At 36.3% G+C, this 21,946-nt stretch overlaps 3 protein-coding genes across 4 annotated transcripts in view; all 3 read left to right on the forward strand.

Moving 5' to 3' along the window:
- Positions 1 to 367: 367 nt before the first annotated feature.
- LOC115929121 lies at positions 368 to 10,310 on the forward strand. The gene is made up of 8 exons (XM_030997342.1): positions 368 to 834; positions 2,456 to 2,608; positions 4,197 to 4,360; positions 5,407 to 5,537; positions 6,545 to 6,638; positions 7,557 to 7,898; positions 8,480 to 8,654; positions 10,165 to 10,310. The coding sequence occupies exons 1-8, from the start codon at positions 741 to 743 to the stop codon at positions 10,308 to 10,310; spliced, it is 1,299 nt and encodes a 432-aa protein (XP_030853202.1). The 5' UTR covers positions 368 to 740.
- LOC115929026 lies at positions 10,212 to 15,793 on the forward strand. The gene is made up of 2 exons (XM_030997067.1): positions 10,212 to 10,302; positions 11,163 to 15,793. The coding sequence occupies exon 2, from the start codon at positions 11,483 to 11,485 to the stop codon at positions 13,979 to 13,981; it is 2,499 nt and encodes an 832-aa protein (XP_030852927.1). The 5' UTR covers positions 10,212 to 10,302; positions 11,163 to 11,482; the 3' UTR covers positions 13,982 to 15,793.
- Positions 15,794 to 17,895: 2,102 nt separating this feature from the next.
- Positions 17,896 to 21,946, forward strand: part of LOC584034 (argininosuccinate synthase) — a 31,201-nt gene continuing 27,150 nt past the window's right edge. The window contains exons 1-3 of one of the 2 annotated variants that reach the window (XM_030997515.1): positions 17,896 to 17,952; positions 19,123 to 19,345; positions 21,404 to 21,472. In XM_030997515.1, coding sequence (XP_030853375.1) covers positions 19,208 to 19,345; positions 21,404 to 21,472 — 207 coding nt within the window. In that variant the 5' untranslated portion in view covers positions 17,896 to 17,952; positions 19,123 to 19,207. Of the gene's footprint in view, positions 17,953 to 18,159; positions 18,367 to 19,122; positions 19,346 to 21,403; positions 21,473 to 21,946 lie in introns of those variants that run through there. The other variant, XM_030997516.1, reaches the window with a different exon arrangement.

A 21,946-nucleotide genomic window follows, 5' to 3' on the forward strand; every position in this document is an offset into this window, starting at 1 on the left:
GGGGGGGGGGGCACTGTGCCCCTACTCCCCCCCCCCCCCAGGAGGGCGGCCTCTGCTGGGGAGTTTATCCATAGACAATGTACATGGCGCTATAGGGTGGTGAAAAGTTGAGCGTAGGGTGGTGAAAAATTAATAGTGCAGTTTATCCATAGACAATGTACATGGCGCTGTAGGGTGGTGAAAAGTTAGCGTAGGGTGGTGAAGAGTTAATATTCCAGTTTATCCATAGACAATGTACATGGCGCTAGGGTGGTGAAAAGTTAGCGTAGGGTGGTGAAAAACTAATAGTGCAGTTTATCCATAGACAATGTACATGGCGCTAGGGTGGTGAAAAGTTAGCGTAGGGTGGTGAAGAGTTAATCCACACTGCAAAAACCAGGGTGTTAAATATTCAACACCAGCATGGAATAGAAAAATATCAACACCCTTGGTGTTCATTTCATGTCCGATTGGCGAAAAATAACACCAACGGTGTGAAAATATTCAATTACAGGCTGATGGTGTCATATTTGGTGTTATAAAATCGCACATGCGCATAAGCTAGAGAATTCGACGAAAATCATTGGACGAAAGTTGTCATATGATCCGATATGCGCCTCTGCAGCTGCGCGCGCACAGCTAGACGAGAGCATGTGGCTAGAGAATTTCACTGGCACTGACTTGAAGTCTTGATTCTGGAGTAGTAATTCTTCAAATTAGGCCTAGATTCTAGATGTGAAGTGATCGAAGTGCATGCAACCATGCCATTAAGCGTCAGGGTCTGTTCAGCGGATCGAAGTATTAGAAAATACCTGCCTATAGATCCAGAAGACACAGTAGGATTCTTTGAACTCAGTAAGTGTACATCATGGTTCTTGTTTGTTATAAACTTTTATAGATCTAGCCTATAGTATTACGTGTTCGTCAGCTGGCGCTAGCCGCGCCTGTCGTTGGGTAGCCCAGGCCTAGAGGTCTAGGCCTACTATGCCTTGGCTGTCCGGCCGGGTTGGGTATCCGGTCAGCATGATGCCATTTAATATTTTATGGATTTCTGAAAAATTATCATTGATAAATACTCCAAAGGGCAAACATTCATGATAGATCTAGGTCTAGATCTATATATTGTTATTTAATACATATTTGTTTCAAAATGTAAAGGAAAAATCAGTAGATCTAGACCTAGTCTAGGGCCTAATCCTGGGTTTTTGCAAAAATATCAGGTCTAGGCTAGATCTAGATCTAGATCTAGAAGTCTAGACTAGATCTAGACTCTAGATTTCTAGGCCTAACAGTTAGATCTAGAGTTCTAACGTTAGATCTGCATTGACATTAGGCCTAGATATCTAGATCTAGATGATAGATCTAACGTTAGATCTAGACTAGATCTAGACCCCTCTACCCCATTCATGTAATAAAAAAAATGCAAAAATAATAAACATGGAAATTCAATCTCTAGATCTAGATCTAGATCTAGACTATTTGTAGCGCACACAACAGTCCAAACTCCACCCCCGGTTGAGCTTGATGTCCCATTTAACAGTTTTAGGGTGTATTAGACTATAAAATGGCTCTAGATCTAGCCTAGTATTTTAAGCATCGTGATTGGTCAATACGCGTCACATGGCATTGACAAATTTTTGATGCAAGCACGATTTTGCAGAAATGAGTGCAGAAAAAGCGCAGTAAAAAGTTATATTGCACGGTGCGTACGCGTGACCATGGGGATCCAGTGCGCGCGCGTACGCGTAGTACTAGTACGCTCCCTCGAGTGCATTGTAGGCTATAGGCTACGCGTAGCTAATATTGTACGCTCCAAGATCCACCATGATCCCCAGCGCAGCGTACGCGTTAGCTCTAGCTAGAGCGGGGTATTATTAGAAAGCAAATTTTTGTTTTACTTTTGCCTTGGATTTAGACCCGTTTTGACTTTTGGATTTTATAATGAAGCCAGGAATTTCAGCTGTCTGATGTAGACTCGTCTCTAGACACCCTATGCATTTTATTTTTAATCAAACAATGAATCCTGTAGACTTTTTGGTAAGCCTGCAAGGTCTTAGACCCTCATTTTATTTCTAGAACCAACATAACTCTAGATCTAGATCGAACTCTCGTATACTTAAGATCTAAACTTTTGTTTGTTGCTGTTTGTGTCGCTATTTTATAAAACAAATAACGCACTTGACCCTGTTGTGCGAAACGTAAATGCAGTGTTCGCTCGGTTTCTTCAGATGGTTCGCACTGTCAACTCGCCGCAAGCGGCTTGTTGCACAGAGCGGCACCAATATAAAGAAACCTCGCGCGTACTGCATTCACCGCTATTGCACTCTGGGACGTGCGTTATTTGTATACTATAGCACAGTTGGGCTTGTAGCAGCAGTTTTTGCAGCATTCGTTTATTATGACTGAGCCATCAATCTGTAAGAAACTGAAAAGTGCACTGTGATATTTATTCTCATTTATTTAATCTCTCCTACAGTCAGAAGAAAATTCCACATAAGGGATGGGGAAGATCTCGTACTTGTGGATGAACAAGAAGGGTTTGGTATAGACGATGACGTACTAGGAGATGTGGTGACCAGCAATCCCACAGTCAGCCTCATGGTGCTAAAAGAAGATGAAGAATGGTCTGGTAAGTTTTGGATAAAGTGCATTATAATACAAAATTGCAAATCCCTGCTAAATGTGATATCATCAGTAGCGGATTCAGGATTTTAAAATAGAGTTAGAGGGGTGCAAAGAGCATATTAAAAATAAAGAGGGGGCGCAGATCACAATTTAACCTTAGTAATGTGTATGTTCACGAGGTAATTCTCAAAATATAGAGGGGGCACATGCCGGGTGCGCCCCCTGCTGGATCCGCCACTGATCATTGTATGTGCATGCATGTTAAAATGAGTCAGCGTTCGTCTGTACAGTGTAGGCTTGTATGCTGTATAGAGTCTAGGGAATTAACATTTTGCTTTTCATAAGCAATAAATGAATGTGCAGTTCAAATTACAGGCACAGGTCTCAAAACTTGGTGGAGGAAAAAAAAACCTACCCTTTTTTGATGACGTAACCTTGCCACAAGAGCCGTGATTTGTGGGCGGTCAATGATCTAAATTCGAAGTCTAAAGATTATAAAAATTACAGATTCTTACAAATTGAATTTTTTAACAATGCAAACTTGCATTTAAAAAAAAAATGTCTTTAATTTAAATTGTGACCCCACCGAACAAATTTGAGGAGGGGACTGTGAAACGGGCGCCATACTTGTGTGTTTCTGTGCGTGTCTGTGTATGATCTTTGACCTTTTGCTTCAAAATCCTACAAAAGGCCACTCCTATGCCATTTCTCATCTGATTTTGATTCTGTTTGCTTTGTGTGATAGCACGAGGTGAGGGCTATTGGACCCATAGAAACCAATAAGTTTAATGGTTTCAATAGGGAAAGGGAAATAAAGGACCCATAGAAACCAGCAGAAAGGTTATATTGCTCCAATAGAAATCCAACACATACTTCTGTTGGTCCATTAGAAATCCATCAGAAAATTTTTGCTGATCCAATAATAGGAATCCAACAATTTCTTTCTGTTAGTCTTATACTTATAGAAAACCATCATGAAAGAATTCTGTTGGATTATATTGGACAGACCTATTGGTTTCATTGGGAACAGTCCAATGGAAAAGTAATTGAACATTTCTAAATGCTAGTATTATAATTCACTTAGACATGAATGAATGCATCAATTAACAAATTGTCCATTAAAAAATGCTCAAGTATTATAAAATTAACAAATGTGTCAGACCAATATAACTTAGCTGGTTTCTGATGGTTTTAGACTAATAGAAATTTATATGCAGTTGGACCTCCCTTATCCAGTCTCCTTTATCCAGATCACTTGAGAATTTGCCTATTTTACTCAAATAATTAGCGGAACCAACAAAGATTTCAAGCATACTCGTAATATCGCAAACTATTTGGGTTACTTATATACATTATTCCCAACATTGTTATTACACATTCAATTCAATTTTTCATGATCAGAAACATGCATTCATTCAAACTCGGCAACTGCATGTTTTGAATATAGGATTCCCTTATGCATGTTAGTGCTGATCCCAAGTGTGGGGATAAAGGAGGCCCAACTGTATTCAATTCTACCAAAGTTTAAGATGCCAGTATTCATTGTTTTTTAACAGTGCTCATGGCTTTATATCTTTTTTTCTTTATTAAAGGTTCAGATGTACATAGCATCACAAGTGCAGACACTATCAAGGTGGATACCAGCTCCTCTTCCCTGAGTAGCTCAGAATCTGATTCAAGTTTTTGCTCCAGTAGAAAGAGGCCACGATTAAATGCCCTCAGTGAATCAGGTGCAATCACTGACAACTCTTGTGAGGTAAGGTTAAGAAAAAATTGTTTGCTTCATTTCAATCTCAGCTATCATAATCAACATAATATAAGGGACTCATCACCTATACGGATTTCATATTATTTAAAATTGAAAATGATATTGGGAGAAAAAAAATACATCTAGTGTAGTTAGAACTAACATTGTAAATTAATATTTCCTGTAGTAAGGTTTTTGTAATGGTATAGGTTAACATTAGGCAACTAATTTGATTTCTTTTTTGGTACATCTAAGCTGACGACTCCTGTAAGATATTGGCCATCTTTTTTGCTTCGTCATCTGTCATAAGTTTTCCATAAACTTTTACAGTTTCATTTTCTTCCAATGGGTGGTATGATTTCAAACAAATGATATTATGTCTAGAGGTTTAAATTGAATTGCCAAATTTTATGAAATGTTTTAGAAATGGGAAAGAGAAATGAGGTAAATAATCATCGAATAATACATCTCATGATCTGGTTCCATATAGACCTCTGAGGGTATCAAGGAAAAGGACTAATATCAAAATTAAAAAGTTGAAGATGAGATGCATCGATTGTTACATAACCTTTATTGTAGTGTTCATGATGATCCCAAACATAGAATAGTTTCCTGCTGTATTGTTTGTGGATATGAAAGTAATGAACACTGTTCAGGGCACTTTAGACGGTCTCCCCATGGCATTGGGCTTGCATGTCTATATTAAGTAGAAGGAACTCGCATTACAATAAACACAAATTTACCTGTAGCCTCATGTGTCCCCTCGTGTGTGTGTATGTGCGTGTGTGCATATGTGTGTTTGGGGTGTTTGTGGGAGTGTGTATTTAACAATATTTAAACTATTTCAAGCTCTATAAATAAATATATTATTATTTAGAATTTATGATTATTGGCCATATATCAATTTTAATATCATAATGTACCTATATAAATTCATAGTCATTCATAAAATTTCGTGCCCTTAGAAAGGTCAGTATGAATTAAAGTGCCTGAAAGTGCATTATAAACTCAATATGTTTATTTATGACTTAATGGGATGATTTACCTGTTTGCAGTTTGTACAAGAAATTTTGCGGCACAGAGGTGATGCCATTCTCCGAGAGTATGAATTGACTGGAGCACTTCAAGATAAAACTAGACGGCAGATGATTAACCTTTTGGTAGCCCACATGCAAGAACACTATGGGTAAGTGCCAGCAAATTTTCTTTTATGATTGTGTAAATGCACATAATAATTATCAGGTACTACCAATTATGTGAAAAGAAACTGAGGTAACATGGTCAACTTTAAAGGAATTTGTTGTCTCTTCAAAATCATTTTTCAAAATATTCATTTTTTATGCCTCCGCCACCGTCAGGTGGTGCCGGAGGCATTATGTTTTCGGGGTTGTCCGTCCGTCCTTCCGTCCGTGCGTCCGTGTGTCCGTCCGTGCGTCCGTCCGTCGGAAACTTGTTACCACGATAACTTCAGAACTACTGGACGGATTTTTACCAAACTTGACACAAGTATTTATATACATGTGAGGATGAACTGATTAGATTTGGGGTTTAGGGGGTCAAAGGGCAAAGGTCACAGGGCCAAACAAAAATTGTAAAAAATTACCCGAAAAAAGCTCGATATTGCTATAACTTCAGACAAATTGAACTAATTTCTTTCAAACCTAGCTCAATTATGTATTAGCATGGGAGGAAGAAGATTTTGGGTTCACGGGGTCAAAGTTCATAGTGCCCAAAATTTGTAAAATCACCCAAAATGTTTCGGATTTCCAATGGCATGGAACAAGCAATAATATCTTTCTGATCGCATGATGGCAGAGGCTTAAATTTTGACCGTGCGTGGTCGAAGATTCATCTAGTTTTAAATGTGATTTGCACATGATGGTTATCAGGTATTACCAGTCTTGTGAGTGACATTTTTGGGTCATTACGTTAAAATAGATTAATGCCGTAGATGTTAGCGGCCTCATCGTCATGAGGCCTCACTTTATAAATGTATTATGAACTAACCATGTGATATTTTGAGATTTTAAAGTAATAAAAAAATACTAAACTATAGCAAATTATATGATGCAGACGAGACCACTAGGGGTATGCTACTTGTTATCAACATACTAAGTTCTGTTTTAATAGAGCCAGTCATGAGTCCATATGACTGTAATTCTCATACAGGAGATGTGCTTTCTTATTTCACAGCAAACATCCAAAAGCAGCTATGAAAACCAAATATGCCATGGGGATAGTGAATCTGTTTCCAAGACTCAAGGATCCGTTTACTAGCACAGGTCATGTAAGTATTATAATCTGGGCCCATATTCAAATAAATACTTTGACTAAGTAAGTTTTTTTACTAAGTATTTTGGCTAAGGTATTTACTTATTTTGTATTCAATTCAGTTCTTAGCATTTTACTTTAGTAAGTCAAAATTTAAGTAAAATACTTATTGAGAGGCATTGTGACATCACGATTTTGTGACCAAATGATGCGCAATCAACACATTGCACCAAAAATGCGCTACTTCATAATTCTCCGCAGCTGAGAGTGACTGCGCACATACATGTAAGCCTTCATCTACCAGTTAAATTTGTAAATGCTTTGGCTTAAGTCTCCTCTAGAGGTGTCTTAAATTTAAAGTAAAATACTTAGCCAAATTTATGAATTGAATACCAAAATCTGCAAAGTATTTTATCCGAGCAAAAATCTAAGAAAAAATATTTATTTTTCTGACTGAAGTATTTAATTGAATATGGGCCCTGCATGGTCCTCTCTGATAAGAAGGTATTGCATTCCATTAATCAAAAGAAAACTTATGATACTCTGATAAGATAAAAATACCCTCAAAATCTCTCTAAATTATATTCTGAGAAGAATTTTTTTTTTAAAATTTTATCTTGTGTAGGTCACACTCCACCATCTTTGGCACAATATCCAATAAGAAATGTATGATACCATTCTACTCTCCTTCACAACCACTCAAAACTCTTTTTTTCTTGAAGTGGGGCAGAGTGATGGCTGCTGCTTCCTTGTATCAAAGTCAAGATGCTTGCATTATATGACACTAATGCTACTTTGCTAAAATTTCTTTGAAAACTACAATTTCTCATCACATCATTTTGTGCATCATTTCAAGGTTAATATTATCAACAAAAAGCTTATACATACATTTTCAACCACGCGGTCAAAGATTCATCTCGTTCTTTCACTTTAGGAAGCTTATTTTGATGCAAGAAGTAACACGGGATTCCTGGCTGCTAGAATAAAAAATGTTAACCGCACAACAGAGGAGAAGACATCCAACCCATTACCCAAGCCATCAAGCAGAGATGGTGGTCCTGGGAAGGTCCGAGAAGGTGACCAAGAATCTGCTCCAGGCTGCACCTATGATGAAGACCTCAACTGGTTACGACACTGTCCAACATTAGAACGTGATTCTACCCTGGTTGTTGAAAAGATGAAATCCACTTTTCCTGTTAGACAGCATATGGTCAGGGACGGACGCTCCGCATCGGATATTTTGGAACAGTTTCCTTTTGAAACTGTTCCAGGTTTGGTAAGTGTTACAAAAAAATTTACTCCTAATTCTTGATTTAGCCTCTCAGGCCTAAGGCAACAAAATTATGTGTATGGGAATTAAAGCATCAGAATTATTACTTGGCACTGAGGCATCAAATTCATATTTCTCTGTTTTATTATATATGTTTGAGATTTTGAAAATATCAGTCCGAAGATTCTGCCAGTTTTATCCTTCAATCTGTATCTGTATTTACCGCATGTGACTGTCTGTTGGTGAACAATCACCATTACTGGTTGTCATGTACCTTTGGACAGTGAGCATCAACATGAGTGATATCTAGCAAATCTAATCTATTTCAAAGGTCCAGCAAGTTTCATTCATGTATGGATTTTGTGTAGAGAGACCTTCAAAAGTACTTCTTAGTGGTTGCTATTCAGATAAATATTTGAAGAATCCCCTTTTCCTGGATCTGGGGTGTGTATATATGGGGGTCTGAGCTTTGACGGTACCTTATTATATTGCTGATTTAGTCTAACTGGGGTATCTGTACTGTAAAATTATGCATAGTTTATTTTTTCTCTCTTTTCCCCGTTTTCCTTTTACATGTATTCTTGCAGATTGAGGTAGATTTTCGGAAACTTTTTCCTGAAAATCACTCGCGTTTCCTGACCAAATGGCCCGAGTTGAAGCCCAAGGTTGTTACACTTGCAAGACAACTTCTGAAGCAGAAAGGAAACTTGACAGTGATGGAGCTTCTGTCATCTTATGACAGTTCTGATCAAAATAAAGAAGGTATTTTTGCACATTCCCTTGAATGCACCCTCCGATGTCATAAAGGGTGGAATTCTTGATGGTGGTTTATTTGAGACCATGGATAAACCATTGATAGGTTAGTTTAAATTTGAGCATATATGTGCTTCACACAAGCATGTTCATTGGACAAGTTTTAGAATACATGCAAATCTAATCCAATCCATGGTTTTGAACCAAGTTTAGACCTTGGTCTTAAACCACCATTGAGAATTCCACCAAAGAGCTTGCAGTCTCATTAAAAATGTATATTAAGGGACAAGTATGCTGAAATCACAAAAAATGACCCATCCCAATTAAAACAATTCCCCCCCCCCCCTTTTTTTTGTCAACTCCTCCAACAAATTATATTTATCTGGAAGGCTGGGATACAGTAGGGTTATTGGGCATCTCAAATAATGTGGACTCTTGTTGCAATGAGAATTACAAAAAATTACATTACATGCCCACTTGGCAAAGTTATTTGTAGTTGGAACATGCTCTCCATAATTCTTTTATTATATTAATTATATAATTATGAAGAAGAAATTTATATAATTATGAAGAAAAAAGTTTGTTGCATGGCCCATTGTGGAATCTTTATAAGGATTATCACATTGCCAATCATTACTTTTGAAATAGAATGAGCTTCTGTTTTGAAACAAAGCATCATGTTTATGTTCACTTTGTTATTTTTCTTCCTCAGATATGATATGCATGGCTTATTATCTTATAATATGAACTTGAATCGACCCCACAGGACCCTGCATTTACATATTAGCAGCTTGCTTGTGTTTACTCTGTCTTTATTTGAAGATAAATGCTTTAGAATTCAGAAAATCATGATATTTTTGTTTTTCTTCATTAGTTAACTTTGAAAAATATGGTGGCCCATAGGGGACATATTTGATAAATTGTTAATTGCAACATTTGATTCCAGTATTGATGCAATTTTTGTGATTTAATCATGAAAAGGATGTCAAATTGGGTAGAAGCATGTTAAATTCAGTAGAACAAGAAAAAAATTGTAAAAAAAAAAACATGAACTTATGCTACTAAAGAGTTTGTTATATATGTGTCAACAGAGAACAATCTAGGTTAGGTGCTTTGCCATGAATGTTGCCTTCTCCCATGCATAAATATCCCGTTTATTATTTTCCTATTGATTTCTTTTTTCCCATCCCCCTTTGTATAAATTCTCATAAGAAAGAAGAAGAAGGCGTTGCTATAAGTGTCAGTAAAATTTCTCCAAGGGTGCCAAGCTGGCATCAATTGGATTTTTGGTTTAGTACCCCTAAACTGCATTAACAGCCACTTGCATGCTTTGGCTATAATATTGATAAGTCCTCGACTATATACTTATTTCTTATAATAGTTTCTTGTTACAGGCTATTTTGATTCAAATTTTAGCAGGTCAGTTTGTAATTATTTTGGTACATTTAACTTCTATTTTTCACCTTGATCAACATGTAAGCCTGTTTAATAATAACCATTTTCATTTTGTAATGCACAGGATGGAATTCCAGCACATCTGCTATCCTCCTCCTCTTGTGCCTATTAATTGCCTCCTGCAAGCCAAGGGAAGTCCAAAGCTGCGTCAGCAAAAGTGTCCATTTCTTCAGCTCTCTCGAGGGTTATTCAATTTCAGAAGGTATTTAGCTTTTCATTACGAAAGAGAACTGTAAATATTAAGTACCGGTAATACCCTGTCACATAAAACACATTCTTGCTGCATTAAAAAAAAAGTTTCAGAAAGCATCGTGATGTGTGTTCAAAGAGAACAATTATATTGGTTTATGATCTCTTACATGAAGAGGCTTAGACTGATTTGGACAGAGAAGGTGCTCGAGAAATTTAGGCCTATTCAAAAACTTCACCCGCCTTGAAATTGGTCGGAGTAAAATAAACTAGAACAGTAGACATCAAGATTTGCAAACAAATACTAGGAACATGTTGTGTATGAAAACATAGTAACAACTTGTGTGATATATCAGGCATGTTGCCTTTGATTTTCACAGCCCTACATGGAGAATCAATAAATGAAAAGGAATATTTCATGCCACAAATTTGCTGCAAGTTAATAATAGTGCAGAAATTGCAGTATCTTTATTTTTCGTACTCCTTTTGTGGAAGTTGAAATGTCTTGACCACATTAGAAAGACCCTTTTTAATCATATACATAAAACAAGCTTTGAAAGTACTTGCATTTTTACCCCTCTACAGGGTAAGAAAAATTGTATTTCATTACAAAAAATATCATCTGATATTTTGATGTTATATCATTTGATGGACCAATTCCAATTCTTTTCTTTGATGTAAATTTGATTTGGTTTTATGTCCTACATTATTGTCCAATAACCCTTTTGTAAAAACACAATTTCCCCCAGTACTACATGTAAGGCTGTCTTTTAAAAATGTTGATCGAAATATGTTGTTCATTGAAATGCGTTGAGTATTGAAATGCGTTGAGTGCTAGTTACATTCTATACAAATAATTTGTTTTCAACACAGACAGGAGGGAGTATTCAAGCATTCCTCGACAACACAAAAGAGACCAAGAGTCAACCGTTCCTTCTGGCAATTGGCAATTCCAAGGCCCGAATCACCAACTACATGATCATTGTGGATCACAAGGCCATTCCATGTTCGGCACGCACGGTCGAAGCAGCAGTAGATTTACTCTTCAAGACCCACTTTGTCTTTGGCCTGCAGTACTGCTTGTCTCTGCGGCAGTTCTGGACTTTTGTCCAGACTGCCATTTTTGAAATCGATATCGGAGTGTCCCGGGAAACACCAAGAGTACGTGAAATTAGATCGAAATTGTTAGCACCATGATTTGCTTCAAATGCCACAAACAGTTTGCAATACCCAAATTGGTTCAACATTTGAGATTGAAACATGGAGTTATTGAAGATGGTAAAGAAGTATTGACCTGTGGGCAGGGAGCTTGTGCGAGAACATTTCATACTTTTCGAGGATTTCGGGGACATTTGCAGACTCACCTTAAAACCGATTTTCCAGATAATAAAGAGCAGTCTAATGAAAATGATAAAGTGAGTGACTTTCCTGAAGAAAGTCTTGAAAGTCTTCAAGAATACAATATTAATAATGATGAGATTGTTGAAGATCAGGATGTATATGAAGATGACATTTTATCTGTAGATACCTTGAACAGGCAGTGTGTAAATGTAATTTCAAAATTTTCAGCAAATAGTGCAAACTCTGGAAAAGTTGTAAATGATGTAGTAGAAACAACCAGTGCGATTGTAGGTGATGTAGTAAAAAGTGCATCGGCAGCCGTTACAGCTGCTTTCTTAAAACATAAGCTGCCTATAGAATCCGAGGCTTATAAGGAGATTCAAACACATTTTGCTATGCTTGAAAAGCCCTTTGAAAATTTGAATTCAGAATATAAGCGGACAAAGTATTGTGAATCAATTGGACTTGTTGAACCACAAGAAATCAAGTTAGGCATCCGATATGATAGTCGTCTCAATAAAAGAACTAAGCAGTATGAACAGATTGCTATTGAAGATACATTTGTTTACGTTCCCATTTTAGATTCTTTGAAGCAGCTTTTAAGCAATAAAGATATATTGCATTTTGCTACTCATGACCATAAGAGCACAGATGGTGTAATGAGAGATTATTGTGATGGTTCACAATTTGAGAAAACCCCTCTTTTCCATGAAGATGAGAATGCCCTCCAAATTCACTGTTTTTATGATGATTTCGAGACTGTGAACCCCATTGGTTCAAAAACAAAAATTCACAAGATAGGTGCTTTATATTTCATTTTGAAAAATCTGCCACCAAAGTATAATTCCAATCTTTCCAATATCAATCTTATAGCTCTATGGTATGCTGAAGATGCCAAGAAATATGGATTTAATGCTATTCTCAAGCACATTGTAAAAGACATTAATATCCTGTCAACAGTTGGCATTGCTCTCCCTAATGGAATTGTGAAGAAGGGGACCATTACTCAAATAAGTGCTGATAATCTTGGTGCTAATTCCCTACTGGGATTTGTAGAGAGCTTTTCTGCTCATTATTACTGTCGATTATGTGTTACAAGTAAGGAAGAGGCACAGAACAAATTCAAAGAGGTTTCAATGGATATGCGCACCAGGCAGACTTATGAGCAACATTTAGAAGAAGCTGAAGCTCAAACTACCCAGTCACATGTGTTTGGAGTGAAACAAAAGACTGTATTGAATGATTGTATTTACTTTCATGTCTTGGCAAACTTTTCACTAGATATAATGCATGATCTTTTGGAAGGCATAGTTCAGTATGAGCTGAAACTTGTTCTAGAGTATTTCATATATGAAAGGCAACCGCCCCTCTTGTCCCAAGATGAACTGAATCAGAGAGTCGCCAGCCATTGCTTAAACCGTACAGATAACAAGAACAAACCATCCTTTATTAAACTTAGGTCAGCTAGGAATGATGTTGGACAGAAGGCTATGCAAGCATGGTGCTTGATTCGAAATCTGCCATTCATAATTGCTCAAGACATTGAAGAAGGAAATGTCTACTGGGAATTGCTACTTAGATTACTAGATTGTATGGACATTATTTTTGCTCCTCAATTGACAGCAGGCTTGATAGCCCAATTGTCTATTCTTACTGAAGAACATCACACACATTTCCAGAAAACCTTTCCTGACAGAAGGTTGTTGCCAAAACACCACTTTATGGTGCATTATCCAACGTGTTTGAGAGAAGTTGGGCCACTCATACATGTATGGTGTATGAGGTACGAAGCGAAACATCACTATTTTGGCCGTGTTGCAGAATCTGTGCGTAATTACAAAAACATTTGTAAATCACTTGCCAAAAAACATCAGACAGCACTAACGTTCCATCTTCAGTCAAACCATCCTTTGGAATATCTGGAGGTTGGGCCAGGTAGTTCACTACTTTTGTCAGATTTAGATGAAAATATTGGACAGATTGTGCAAGAGCAAATCCAAGTAGAGGATCTTTCTACTGAATTATTTGATGCCAACTGGGTTAAAGTACATGGAACACATTATCAGTTGTCACTTCTGGTCTGCCATGATGTTAGCGAGCTTCCTCTGTTTGGTCAAATAGAGCATATCATTGTACACAATAGCACTGTATTTTTTGTACTTGTCCAATTAGATACAGTGTATTACAATTCACACTATCATGCCTATGCAGTAGAATTTAGTTTTCCACGTTGTCATGTAGTGAAGAATCAAAAGGAACTTGTTGACTACAAACCACTAGATTTGATGACAACTTTGTCGAAGACAGACTCGAGGAAGTATGTAGCACCAAGGCATGTACTTTTTAAGTAATTTAAAGCTTTCAAGCTAATGTCTGGTTTTGCTTAGTGGTATCAATTGGTTTTAAAAATAATTTTGATCAATAATATTTTGGACTCTTAATTGTTAACATCTTTAAATTGGTTAATTCGAAACCAAATTGAAGTCAAATAGCTGTTGTATATTTTCTTTTTTTTTCTTACAAGAAAAACAATTCTATGATGTTTGTGCATGAAAGCCAGTGAACTAGAAGTGCATGGACTGATTTTTGTTGTTGTTGTTTATATCCTGTTGGAAAAACGAGCAGCGAATTAGTTGATATAGAAATGCATAATTTTACTTTTTGATTTTTTCTCCCAGGAGTAAAATGGGAAATACATGTTTGTAAACAGAAAGCTGTAAAAGAATGTTCACCTATATTAGAATGAATGTGGAATTTATAGTGTTTTTTTAATGTTTTTGAAACATTTGTTTAACCCTTTACAAGCAGTGAAGGAGATAAAAATCCCCTGAAATAATTAAATCATCCTGAATCTCAATGGTTGCAGGCCTGTGGTAAAAAAAAATCTTGTTAAACAAAACTGCTGGATAAGATTTGTTAGTTTTGCTATTGTTCTTGAAGGCTGCTTCCTAGCATAAGACATTAAAAAGCCTTACTATAATTAGTCTGCGAGCACAGACCATTGGCTTCGGTTTTGCAATTTGCATAGTGCACGATGTAAAATGGAATATGTTTGTAAACAGAAAGCTGTAAAAGAATGTTCACCTATATTAGAATGAATGTAGAATTTATAGTGTTTTTTCAATGTTTTTGAAACATTTGTTTAACCCTTTACAAGCAGTGAAGCTAGGAGATAAAAATCCCCTGAAATAATTAAATCATCCTGAATCTCAATGGTTGCAGGCCTGTGGTAAAAAAATCTTGTTCAACAAAACTGCTGGATGAGATTTGTTAGTGTTGCTATTGTTCTAGCATAAGAAATTAAAGTCATACTATAATTAGTCTGCGGGCACAGACCATTGGCTTCGGTTTTGCAATTTGCATAGTGCACGATGTAGAGTCTGCATTTAGAGACTACATATACACATACAGTTATGCTCCCTTTAAGGGATCATGATATGAGTGAAAGTAGTCTCTGACTGCAGACTCTGAAATATGCACTACGAAACTTGCGAAAAACCGAAGCCGAGAGTCTGCCTGCAGATTATACTAGCAGTTTCCAAGGTTTTTTTTTTTTGGGGGGGGGCACTCTGTATATTTCATATGAAAAAGATTCTGTGATATTTTCCTTCAGCATGCATGTACTAGGATTCAAGGTGAAATGTGTCAAAATTCTTATTAGCTACATAATTCACTCTGATGTAGAAGCATAATGTTTGTTGTTTTTTTTGTTTTGTCTTCATTTATACATGCATTTTGCATCCTGTTTAGTTTCTATTTATTAGAAACGACTTTGATTTTTCATTCCTTGAAAGGAATTATGACATTGTTTAAAGTTTTTATATTGGAAAATTTTTAGTTACTTGTTTCATCCTTTTTTTTTTTTACTTATAAGGGTGGATTCATAATAACAGATTTTGAATGATTTTTAGTTACTTGTTTCATCCTTTTTTTTTTTACTTATAAGGGTGGATTCATAATAACAGATTTTGAATGATTTAAAAAAGTGTGTTTTGTTGTATTCAGACAAATGAGTCACAGATTTTGAATACATGACAAAAGGATTTAATGTTGAACCATACAAGATAAAAACGCTAAGCATCATTGATTTCAACATGAATGAAAACAAGTTGTTTAATTTATTGATTAAACAAGCACCATGTGTTTTTGTTTACGAAAAAAAATTGTTTCTTTTCACTTCTTGTGTGTATTTGAATATTTTCTGTGCATGTGTTAAGATGGAGTGAGCTGGAATGAATTGTTGGTGTTGAAAGAATGGTGTGTTGAGTTTTTTAAACACTGAGACTAGCATTGAATTGCAATACCAAGAGTAGAAAAGTAGTAGACCTTTAGTGTTATATAACACCAAAAATAGGATTTATTGCAACACCGAAGAATGGTGCTGGATTTTATATTAACACCATAAATAGAATTGGATTGCAACACCAAGAGCAGAATTATACTATTTAATTCTAGAATTGGTGTAAAATAACACCAACAATAGAATTGAAGTGCAACACCAAGAGTAGAATTAAAATTATTTCATTCCAGGCGGTGGTGTTAAATAACACCAGAAATCAGATTCATTGTTACACCAGAAAATGGTGTAGGATTTTATATTAACACCAAAAATAGAATTGAATTGCAACACCAAGAGTAGAATTGAATCATTCAAATCCAGACCTTGGTGTTAAATAACACCAACTGGTGTTTTCCGATATAGATACCGGAATGGTGTTAATATTAACACCTATGGTGTTGAATTTAACACCACTGTTTTTGCAGTGCATAGACAATGTACATGGCGCTAGGGTGGTGAAAAGTTAGCGTAGGGTGGTGAAGAGTTAATTTTCCAGTTTATCCATCGACAATGTACATGACGCTAGGGTGGTGAAAAGTTAGCGTAGGGTGGTGAAGAATTAATATTCCAGTTTATCCATAGACAATGTACATATGGCGCTAGGGTGGTGAAAAGTTAGCGTAGGGTGGTGAAGAGTTAATTTTCCAGTTTATCCATCGACAATGTACATGACGCTAGGGTGGTGAAAAGTTAGCGTAGGGTGGTGAAGAGTTAATATTCCAGTTTATCCATAGACAATGTACATATGGCGCTAGGGTGGTGAAAAGTTAGCGTAGGGTGGTGAAGAGTTAATCCATAGACAATGTACATGATGCTAGGGTGGTGAAAAGTTAGCGTAGGGTGGTGAAGAGTTAATTTTCCAGTTTATCCATCGACAATGTACATGATGCTAGGGTGGTGAAAAGTTAGCGTAGGGTGGTGAAGAGTTAATATTCCAGTTTATCCATAGACAATGTACATATGGCGCTAGGGTGGTGAAAAGTTAGCGTAGGGTGGTGAAGAGTTAATCCATAGACAATGTACATGATGCTAGGGTGGTGAAAAGTTAGCGTAGGGTGGTGAAGAATAAATATTCCACTTTATCCATCGACAATGTACATGACGCTGATGTGGTAAAGAGTTGAGATCGTGAAAATGATATCCATAGAAAATATGTACATGACGGTGACATAATGGTGAATAGTTTATGTGATTTGGTATTTAAAGAGTCAATACCCCTTTTCCCAGAGAAAAGGCATATTTATTTATTTATGCATGCATGCATGTTCACAATTTCACAATTCATTGAAGTTAACATCACATGAAAAATGAATATAATATAACAAATCATTTCAATTTTACAATCCATTTGAATTGACTTCACATGAAAAAGAATATAACAATGATTTATCAAAGACATGTTGCAACTAATATACAGTTTGAAGAAAGAACACACAAAGGTTATGAAACATAAGCAAATAGAGCTTGAATCATTACCACCTTTCAAATATATAACATATGATATATAACATTCATGCATGACTTATAATTATGGTGCGGGGATATATTGCAATTCAAAAGAAGATAATAACTTTTTAATTTCTAACATACATGAGGTGAGGTCTATTTAGTATAATTCTTTGATTTGCCCCTAAGTACTGCGCTTTACCCCCCCCCCCCCTCCATCATCTACTCTCATTATATCCGACCACCATGCCTATTTTAATTGGTAGCCAGCCATCGTTGCACTGATCATGCCTGATGGATACAATACACAAAGAATATATTGCGTGTGTGTAGTATAGCGGTTGTACGTGTACACAAAGCGATCCTTACACTTATCAAATTGGCATTTTTTACACATTGGATGGGCTACCTTCATCTCCGATTAGGTGTGTGAAGAAAAGCTTCACCCGCGCCAGTACACATATTGCATCATTAGTCTGGCAGCGGCGAGGCAGATCGCACGAAATCAGGAGGTGTGTGGAATTATCACAGATACCGGTAAGTAGATCATGGATTATTCACTTTCGCCTACTGCTAATTATCTGTTAAGATAATCAAAAGATACCGGTACGATTTATCTACGGTAAAACAACTTACGGTAAACGTCAAATTTGAAGAGTGGTAATAAATACAGCTATACCAAAACAAAAGATGAGTAGCAGTGCAGCATGCACACAAACTCCAGGGAGCTTCTTCGCTTCGGGATCGGGGTCGAGTAGGAGCTTCCTCCCTGTAGGCCTACATGTACCTGCACACGGCCTGATGCAGTGCAATGAGAGAAGAAGTGAGCTGGCTTGCGCATTGTTGGCGCTCTGCATCTCACCAAAGAGATATCTCTTTGATCTCACTCGGTTGAGCAATGCTAATTGTAGGAGCAATATCTCCATCTTGCACTATCTGACTAGATCTACAGTATGTACACTTTTTGATAGATCTACTGCAACCTGCATGAAAAGCTTTGGATATTTGAAAATGTTTTGACTGTAAAAATAGTACTGTGAGGATATAGACTCTTGATATCTAAAGCTATTAAAACTGTCTGCAGAATCAGAACGCCGTGAGCAAAATATATATATATATTTTATAAATTAGACCCTAGACCTATGTAAAATTCACTTTAAAAAGTTTAAATAAGATCTTATTGCCGATGTCGGACATAAAACAAATACTAACCTCCTTTAATACTTGGGCAATGGATACAAACTATCATTGCCTCAGTGATCTCTGGGCTACTATCATCCCAAGCCGCAAGGCGAGGGAGTGAAAATCTGACAAAGTTCTGTCTAGGGATGACTTGACCATGTTTTTTTAAAAATTCAATGACTTTTAAAAAAGATTCAGAGGTTTTTTTAAAAAATGGAAATGATCTTCGAATCTTTCAGAAAATGTCTATTCAAGATGACGCAGCCTCGGCGCCCCCCCCCCCCCCCCCCATTCATGAAGGTGTTCTTTTCCTGATTTATGAGATTTGAAAGACAACAGTTTTTGTTTTCTCATTGACTTCTTGATATCACTTATTCTTATTTTATAGGCCACATTAATATGTGTCTGATTAAATCTTTGGCTTTCTGGTGAAACATAACAGGTAGGTCTATATTATGATGTAGAATATGTATCTCAGACATTAGTTGAGTCGACTATGAATAATGGTTCCCATTTCCTTCTCAGATACAGTCAGTAGATCTACTTGTTGCAGTCTGTAGCAGAGCCTTTGCAAGCAACTTCTAGGATTCACTCTAAACCCCAAAACAAGATGGCTGAATCTCCAAGCAAACGAGCACAGAACGGAGGCAAGAAGGGGAAGGTGGTCCTAGCCTATAGCGGTGGATTAGATACTTCTTGTATCCTGGTGTGGCTTATTGAAGAGGGCTATGATGTTGTGGCTTATACAGTGAGTACCTCCATATTCCAGCATGAGTGTATCAAGAACTAGTGGGGCGGGGGGGGGGGGGGGGGGGCACTGATTGGGTAGGGGTAAGATCTTGACCCCACTCCTACAATGCATGAAGTCTAACCGTAAACAGGATGGACCTCATACCAGTTGACGTGCTGAGAAGCATCAATTTTACCGAACAAATACAAATTATTGTTGAAAAAAATAAATTTAGTGGATGAATGGAGGGGGAAGAGGGTTAGATCCCTTGCCCCCTTGGCTATGATGATAATGGTTGATGATGGAGAGAGGATGAACAATCATACCTCACTAGTTAACAGAAACACCAAAATCTAGCAAAGATTTACAATGATTTGCTTACTTTTGCTTGATGACTATCATTCTACTAGGGCTTCTTATGCATACTCCAGTACTATTTTACTTTGTTTTTAATCATCCCCCTATCATACTGTATGTGTACAACTTGACATACTGACTATATTTTTCTTTAAGTATCATTTACTACAAATGCAAAGGTATTTATCATAATAAATTGGTTCCATATTTCATAGCCTCTTGAACCCTTTTTTTGGCTCAAAGTATATAAATGTATATAAAAGTATATGTACATTTACATGTAATACATACTGTGCAAAATAGTGTTCAATCACAGGGCCTCTTTCCAGTTCATTACCCATTCTGTTATGATTATTAAACTATTTCAATTTCCAAAAGCTTAGCAAGATCAAAGTAAGCCATATCAATTTGTTGCTGTTTGATTTGTCAAAATGAGCTATTTACTACTGAATCTGTATTTTGTTGCACCATTGTACTTGTGTTTGGTGAACAATGTCAATATTGACTTAGACACTACTGGTAGGGCAAACTACAATTGGGAACAAACAAATGACTGCAAATGTTTCCTTTCAACTTTTCAAGACGTATGTTGAAGTGTGATATAAATAAGGCCTATTTATTGTGCTGATGTGAGATAACAAACAGATAAGGGAATACAATAGATACAGAGTATGATTATTTTTCTTTCTTTGGGAAACTTTATCCAGCTTTCCTGTATCTGTGTATCTGAGTTCAATCTAAATGTTTTTGTGTTTTACATGTAAATGATGAATCGGACTAGTAAGAAAAAATTACATTTTAAGATACTGTAGTACATGCTTTAAAAAAAAAAAAAAAAAAAAAAAAAAAAATCAGATTTATTTGAATGTCTTTCTTGTCATAAATGATGAATAAGAAAATGTTCAAGTTTTTTTTAACTTACATGTATAGCTCTAGTGAATGTTTTCTGATAAGAAATGCATTTCAAATTTTTACAAGTTTTGATGTAGTTTTGCTTGTATCCTTGTAAGCGTGATAATAGCTATGTACACCCGGGACTGACAATGTTTTAGACTTCTAGTTTGCGAAACTTTGTACCAGTAGTCATAAGCACTGATCTACTAACAATGATGAGGGTTTACATAGGACTGAAACAAATATTCTAAGATTAATCTACAAGCCAGGCTAGCAGTCATTTAAGCTGGCGTAACCTCAAAGTTAATTGCGTCTGCACAAGTGAGCACCCCCCCCCCCATTGCTCATTATCGTGATGCTAGTGGTTTATAACTTTGAGTAAACTAAAGTTTTGTAACCACGAGTGCGTCCGCAATGTCTCTATCTTATCCCAACCTGAACTTTAAGTTAACTGACTGTCATGTTAATCAATGAGAGTAGCCTTGTTGGTAATGATCATGATTTCGGTAGGCTTTATTTCTTGATTCATATACACTGTACATTAACCTAATGGATATTTGTAAAAGGAGTTAAAGGACATATTCAAAATTTCAGTCAGTATTTTTTTTGCAGCATGAACATATGTGTTTTCACCCTTGAATACTGTGAAGTCTTTCAGGAATTCTAAATCCTTCCTTATTTTTAAATGAATTTAATAGAGAACACAATCTTTGAACTTCAATTTCACCTGTGATATATTGAATATTTGGAGGAACCCCTACTTATTTTAATGATGCTTATTTTAATGATGTACATATACTGTATATTTCTCATTCTTTCCTTCAGGCTGATGTTGGACAGGGAGATGATTATGATGCCATCCGAAAGAAGGCAATGAAGTGTGGAGCCATTGATGTAAGTTAACAAATATGTCTCATTCAATCTAATTTGATTTTGATCATTCGATGCATAACACATATTTTTTCTTAAGATCTGTCTTCATTTTAATTGCCCACTAATTTTTTTATTCAGGGACATTACCCTAGTCATTATTCAGATGTGAAAAGTATATTTTTGCTATTGTCTCTATGTTTTTATGGCGTTTCTCAGAAATTTGGAATATTTTCCATCTATTTTCTCATGGAAGTGAAGAGAAACATAGACCCCCCCCCCCCCAAAAAAAAAAAAAAAAAAAAAAAAAAAAACTTATTCTTCAGGCTCAGGATTTGGAATAAAAGGTAGATGAAAAAATATATTTCAGAGTTGAAATAGTTTTTTATGTGCTGTTTTTGTCACTATAATGGGTGTTTGTAACTAGCGTCAAAGTCCTTTTGTTTGAGTTAATTGATTAAAACACAAAGAAATTATATAAGTGAACTTGAACAAAGA

Source organism: Strongylocentrotus purpuratus, unplaced genomic scaffold (assembly GCF_000002235.5).
Source record: "Strongylocentrotus purpuratus isolate Spur 01 unplaced genomic scaffold, Spur_5.0 spur5_scaffold_4, whole genome shotgun sequence".
NCBI lineage: Eukaryota > Metazoa > Echinodermata > Echinoidea > Camarodonta > Strongylocentrotidae > Strongylocentrotus > Strongylocentrotus purpuratus.